This window comes from Habropoda laboriosa, unplaced genomic scaffold (assembly GCF_001263275.1).
Source record: "Habropoda laboriosa isolate 0110345459 unplaced genomic scaffold, ASM126327v1 scaffold186, whole genome shotgun sequence".
NCBI lineage: Eukaryota > Metazoa > Arthropoda > Insecta > Hymenoptera > Apidae > Habropoda > Habropoda laboriosa.
In genome coordinates this window covers 625,112-631,991 of record NW_017100427.1, presented here as the reverse complement: position 1 = coordinate 631,991, position 6,880 = coordinate 625,112, and the positions used below count along the sequence as shown (strand labels likewise).

General features: G+C 42.6%; 1 protein-coding gene across 2 annotated transcripts in view; it reads right to left on the bottom strand.

Moving 5' to 3' along the window:
• LOC108575568 (B-cell lymphoma/leukemia 11A) overlaps positions 1 to 6,880 on the bottom strand; it is a 50,000-nt gene that overhangs the window by 22,438 nt on the left and 20,682 nt on the right. The window contains exon 2 of one of the 2 annotated variants that reach the window (XM_017938390.1): positions 2,740 to 3,192. The exons of the other annotated variant lie outside the window; for it this stretch is intronic. Within the exon in view, the coding sequence (XP_017793879.1) occupies positions 2,740 to 3,192 (453 nt within the window). The remainder of the gene's footprint in view (positions 1 to 2,739; positions 3,193 to 6,880) is intronic. 2 annotated transcript variants of the gene reach the window in all.

The window sequence follows — 6,880 nt, the reverse complement described above, 5'->3', positions numbered from 1 at the left end:
GGTAAGCACCAAGTTAAGAATCTCAAAGGCTGTGCTTTCAATTCATCAAGCGCGTCGGGCCGCATGAATTTCGTTCAAGGCGGTGGCCGCGTCTTTGAAGTTAATCGGGGTAAACCGTCGCAATCTTGGTGTTGATTCGTCCACGAGTGGGTGTGAAATTAAAGCCATCCATTTTACATATATCGCGCCATTCAGTCGGCTCGAGTCAGAGAACGGTCTACGAACGAGTGTGTCGAGAGCAAAAATTCACGAATTGTATGAACAAATTGAACAGTTGAGCAATCGAAGCTTTGTATTTTCGTCAAACGTGAAGAGCGAAAGCGGACGTCTAGCATAAAAATATCGTAGTATAATGTTTCTTTTGATTCTTATTTCGAATATTCAGAGGTGTTTTTTGTTTATTTATTTATTTTCAGTCGCACCAACCTCTAGGTAGCCTCGTTTCATCTGCAATCACCCAATATTTACTGAGTTTTCATGTACAAGCGTAGTGTGTAGCGATCGTTTTAATTCTTATTCCGAGTACTCGGATGTTTTTTTCAAATTTATTTATTTTGAGTCGCATCAACCTCTAAGTAGCTCCATTTACTGGATTGTACATGAAAAGTTGAAAAGTGTCCCTTCATTGTTTATACATTTAGTATCTTCTTTTAATAAATAAAATTCACCACAAACAATAAATAAAAGCAGTTAATTCACGAAACAAAATATATAACAGCAAGACCGGAACGTTAATTCTTCAATGACAAATCAAATTGAATAACCGCTAACACCAAAAGCGCGTGTAATTCCCAAATACTTCAACTTTTCACCAGCAGCCATTTAAAAAATCGTCAAAGCAACTCGAACATCCGCTAATTCTTTTATCCTCCATCTGTTCCCAAACTTTTCCCAGCACAATAGCCCAGCATTCCACACAAATCAACCGCGAGCACTCTAGACCAGGCTTAGACCAGCGGAAAGATCTAAAAATAAAATTAATTGCACGACTTTTTATCGTGGACCACGTCGAAAAGAAAGAAAGGAAAAACAGCGAGGACATTCGCACGTTGAACCCGTGGACAATGTGGCCTCCGATAAAAAAGGGCCATGGGGGAGGGAGGCTATGGGGGCAGGTTCACCCCAATCCCCGAGCGGGCTCTTTAAATTCAAAAATCGAATCTACCACGGTATTGTCCGTGCTCGTTGAACCACGATCGGCATCACATGCTAGCCTGTAACTGTACTTTAAAACTCCCTTTTTCTCTTTCTTTCTCACCCCCTCCCCTCGACCGGCGAATTCGAAACCAGAATTTCCAGGACAGATGACAGATCGCGCAGTGACGGTTGACAGTGAGATTTCACCTCGATGTTAACCGCTCTGATCGCTGCAAATACGCTCACCGGTTGTAAAAATCGATGCTGAAATGGACACTAAAAAAGAGAAAAATGTTACCGTTTCACCCTTTCGCTACGCCACGCTGTCGTTCTTATCTTAATGACTCGTTGAAATCGAAGAAAAAAGAGACGATGCTCGGTGGAAAGAGAAATTGTATTTCAAAGCACATTTTTTTTTAATTCATTTGATTGAAAATAAGGAAATATTGTTTCCCAGTTAGTGAGCCAATTAGCTTTTTTAAAATTATGCCGACACAGTTTTGAAAACGTAGTTTCGGGATTGTTTTTTTAAATTCTTGCAGCAGAATACTTCAGCACCTTCACACTAACGGGGCAAATAAATAAATGATTTCGTGCAAATAAAACTTGCAGACACTATTAAAATTTGAGGTATTATTTAGTTTGGATATCTGAAATTTTTGCTGTTTTATCGTTTCAATTGTGTTACTAATTGGGATCTGAAATGATTCGTTTGTTCTTTCTCCGACGGAAGTGCTCGTTCGAAAGCTGTACGGAGTACGAAAGTCGCGGTGAGCATTTGTTGCCGGAACACAGGCGTTTTATTTATAGAAGCTACCTTGACTCTGGAGACCCAACGCAGAACTCAAAGCGGAATATGTCAAAACATCTCGAGGCATCTTTAGTAACACGTGCATCAGCGAGTCGCGTTGAGATTCGCTCGATACCGCGATTCAATGTCAGCCTGATTCTCGTATCGGGCAAATTTCTGATACCGTCAGTTACGTTGGTACGAATATAAAACAGAAAAATCGTTAATTTTCAGGTGTCTGCGAAAAGTAACTGTAAAATTCAGTCGCTAGAATTGAAATTAAAATTATTAGAAGACAATTTTTTCATCGCTTAATAATTTTCTGCCACAAAAAATTTCAAACCGATTTCCTGAAAAATGTACGTTTGGTAGTTGTCACTCTTCTAGCAAACCAACGATATGATACCCAATATTACGAACGCCAGTGTATGTGTTCAACATGGCGAAATTGTGCACACCTATCTTATCTAAAATTCCTTCAACTCTCCCTCTCGAAAGAGACACTAAAAAATCTATTCCTGAACTCCACTGTGCTTTGCCCGCAGGTCTTTATCGTTCTCCCTAAAAAATCTACCAGAGTACGAATCTTCAACTCTTGCATACTTACGAACGACACTCTATATATTTAACATAGCCAAATTGTGCACACCTATCTTACTTAAAATTTCTTTAACATTCCCTCTCTAAAGAGACACTAAAGAATCTATTCTCACACTCTGCTGTACTTTTCCCTAAAAAAAATCCTCCAACTCTGCCATCGCGATACTCCATCGAATTGACCAAAAAACTGAACAACTGAGGCAAGTACTCACCAGAATTGACCGTGTTCGTGTCCGCGTCAACGGACTCCGTCTTCTGTTTCTTCGGTAGGTCCTCCTTGTCCTCGTCCGAAGCCTCCGTCCGTCTCTTAGGTGTCGAGCTAGCGCTTGCTTTCAGCTCGATCGGGCTCCCAGTATCCGGGCCCGAGCCCTGGGGCGTCGGAGGGCTCTCCAGCCTGCCTCCGCCCCTCTTGTTGATGGGCGCCGAGATGCTGGGCACCGAATTCAGCTTGGAATCCTGGTCGACGGTCTTCACGGCGAGCGCGTCCTCCGGATCGGAGTCCTCCGGCGCCGCTGTCGCTGGCGGACTGTGGCAACCCTGAAGAGTGCTGCGACAGTGGTTCACTTTGTGCTCGATGAACCGCACGATCTCGCCAAGGGGGTAGGACACCCTGCAGCCCCCGCATTGGACGGTGTCTGGGGATGTGGTGCCTTGCGAGGTTTCCGCTGCAAGATTCGAGAATTCGGTTCTTTAGATTTTCCCTTACAACCGGTGTACTCTCTTATCGGAATTAAATAGACCGTACTGTAATTGAGGCCGTCGATGGAAAAAGGGCGCGTAGGCTTGTGGATTGAATTGCTTCGGATTGAAAATTTTCAGATCGATTTTCTTCCAATGGTACTTTGGCGCATGTGACATTTTTCCATGAAAGGCTTCAACTACTCGTTATTGCTATTATTATTTACGTTAATGTTGGTTGGTACGCGTGAAGAGTGCAAGGGAAAGCCAACAGAGTCCAAAACGTATAGTGTGTCCACAAAAGATTGTATCCTTTTGAAAAATTTACTCTCGGCCCCATGATGTGATACGAGGATGATTTCTATTACAAAAATAAACATTGTCTCTGCGAGTCTTTAAGCATGGTTTACAAAAACTCATTATGTGCGCTGAATGGAAATTTCTGTTCAAGTGTGACGACAGACTTTGTTTTTGCATATTTTATCGTACAAAACGACATTTGTTGTTTAGTCGGCGCTATTTTTCCTTGGAAAATTTCTGTTTTTGGATTCTGTTGGTTTCCACTGCAACTATTACATGGCGAAGAATACGTGTACAACTAGCTAACGTACTATACTGAAAATTTTCTTTATTTGCACACTTCAATGTTTTAAGTAACATTAACTTTAACAACGAATTCGCGATAGAAGTTATTTACAGTAAAATAATTTCACAAATTATCTCCTATTGTCGTCTATTCTTTTTTTTTTCTTTTGTCAACCTATATATAAGGTTATCGTATTATCAGGAGTGTAAATATTTTTTCCAACTTTTCTTAAGTGTCCAGTTTTACGCGTTTCTTACAAGGCTGCACACATGTTCCTACGAAACTAAGCAGAAGACCCTCTTAAGAATTTGCCTAAAGCTGCAAACACTTGAACGTTAGATAAAAGGACACTTGAAGTCCTTTCTCCTGAACCTGTGCTCCAGGCCACCCAAGAAATTTCACCGCCTCGCAATATTTTATTGTGCCGCTTTTAACCTTCCCACTTTCCAAATGAAAACTTCATATCTGTTCCCCGCTCCGCTCGCCTTAAACTTACACTTCCAATTCACGCGTAACGAACTGTATTTCAGAATCGGCACCATCGACGGAAAATGTTCAATTTTGCGTCTGGAAATTTCATTATTAAATCACAGTTACTACTTCACCGCGTGCAGAATTTTCACACTCACGTGCAAATTTACGGAAAGAAAATTATGCGTATTTTTACCGAAAGAACAGTATAATCCAAAACTATCCAGTACTATCCAAAACGCTGCAAAGCTCAATCTAAGACGAGTCTCTACTCGACAATCATCCTTCGATCCTAATTACAATCGTAAATACATTCCGCAGCCACGTGATCCACGTTTGATAGTTAAATCGTGTTCACGCGCGAGCTCAATTTTCGAGGCAACGAACCGCGGACGGCGCGGCGGTAGGCGGTGGGACGATGGAAATTTGGTTAGCCGAAGGAAAACGCGGGCTTGCTGATATAGAGATCTAATTTCCTTCGCCGTGAGTCTTATAATTCACCGCGGTTCGAGGGGTTAAGGTCCCGGGGTCAGCCGCAGACGTAACAATTCACTTTTAAGTGTCCTCCAAGCAGACCTCCTGGCAGCATTCCTCGCGGCCCTTCCCTGCCCCTCCTGCTTATGTCTCGCTCCATTAACATAGAGATTGGCAGGAGTTTCATACATTGATCTCTCCCTCGGCCGGAGTCAAGTATCCATATCCATCCCGGGGATAGGGCTCTGGCAGAGCCGCGTAAAAATAAGAAAACCCTCCTAGTTTCGCCCATTGTCTTCGCTGTTTTCTTCAGACTTTTAGATACCTCTTATTCTCCTTCTTTGTTCTACTTCTGTGTGTGTATATATATATATAGGTATGATATTATACCTCATATTTCTGATGAGGATAAATCGTCTTGTTGCGTTACAGGCATTGCAAGCTGGTTTCTAATAGTTATTACTCCTCGGGCTTTCTTATCGAGGAAGAAGTATTCCGACGCTTCGCAAGCATTGCAGCTTATTTTATCAGAGTTCGAAGGATACTATCGGTTTGCTGTGCTTGTGCAATTTTTATTCGCCGACGGGCCACTAATAAATAAATAATATTTATCGCGAGGCCACAGGTTACATTTGGAGATTTAATAGTATTTTTTTTTTTTTGCGAGGTCACAGATTACACCTGGAAGCCTCAAATTTTCTGCCTTTTTAACCCTTTTGCCGATTTTAATACGAAACTTGTGTCTTTTAACCACGACTGCAGAGTTTCTTGTTTTAACAGTGTCGTTTTAAAATTAAGGTGGAAGCGCGTAAAGGACGAAATTACGCATTAAATTAAGGCAGAATTGCACCAATTTTCGAAACGCCTATAGGCGCCAATAGCAACGAAAGGGTTAATAGGTTGGGTTCAGCTTTTTAGGTTGATCTTTGCCTGTGTGAATGTTCACGTTTGCATGTTCCCTCGTCGTTCTTTTTTCACGTTTTCATAGGTGCGCGGACACCGTTCGATTCTTTCTGGGCGGAGCTCTGGTTGACCACTGGCCAGCGCGCAAACGCGGCACTGATGATCCCCGTGCGTATACCCATTACCTTTCCAGCGAATGCAAATGTTGGGTGGTTGCACCGTGAATCGTTAGCTCACCTTCTCGCGACATTTCTGCTTCTTTTGTAACACTCTGCTGCCGTTTTATTGCTCATTTAAACGAGATTATTCCGTTACTTTCGTTGCAGCACATTTGTAAATTTCATTCTGCTGAAGTGTTTGTTTTTGTCGTTTCTTTTGACATGGAAATTTTGCAGACTATTTGAGAATCGTTTTTTGTGATTTTTTTCGCAGAAGAAACTATAATAGTAATTATGATAAACAGAGTTTCAAACGGCAGGAAGAAATAATCTTTCGCACATTTTCACCAAGTTTCGTGTATTTCACCGTATTCAACCGCCATCTCCCGAAAATCTGCACGAACTTTCACACAACACTCTTCGTCGCAAACAAAAACCTAGGAACTGTCCGAAGAAAGGCTCAAAGAAGCCCTGAAAAAACCTGCATTAATCTCCCAACATCCAACTCTCCCAGATACCATCGTTTCAGAAAACGCCGTTCAACATCTTCAGAACTTTTCCCCAAAAGACGAAACATTCGAAGATTCCTTAGAGCCGGAAGGACACGTACCTGAGTCGCACAGGAAGCGAGATAATTCCATCTAACTTACGCAAGATTCGAATCGTTCCTCTGCCTTTCAAGCCCAAAAATCGCGACTCAACGAATCAAAGATACACAACCGTGTACACCAAAAAAAGAAAGAAACCCTCTCTCTCCCAGATTGAAGAAGCAAGAGAACGACACGCCGGTGGCCCGACAAGGGAGAGAAACTCTCGACAGAAACTCGACGAAGAGAAGACGAAGAGGGCAAGTAAGAGAGTTACGGCGATCGAAGGCAGCAGCGGAGACAGGAACAGAAACGGGACAGAGAAAGAGAGAGGGAACTGGGCCTGAATGGACTGAGCTCTCGGGTCCGTTATTCGCCTACGATTGAAAAGCGCTCGCTTAGAAACAAGAGACGCGCGACCGGTCGTTAACGACAATGGGCTTTTGTTTTTTCGGGGGCAGATGTTGGACCGAAGCTCGGGAGCTGCGGCGACGGG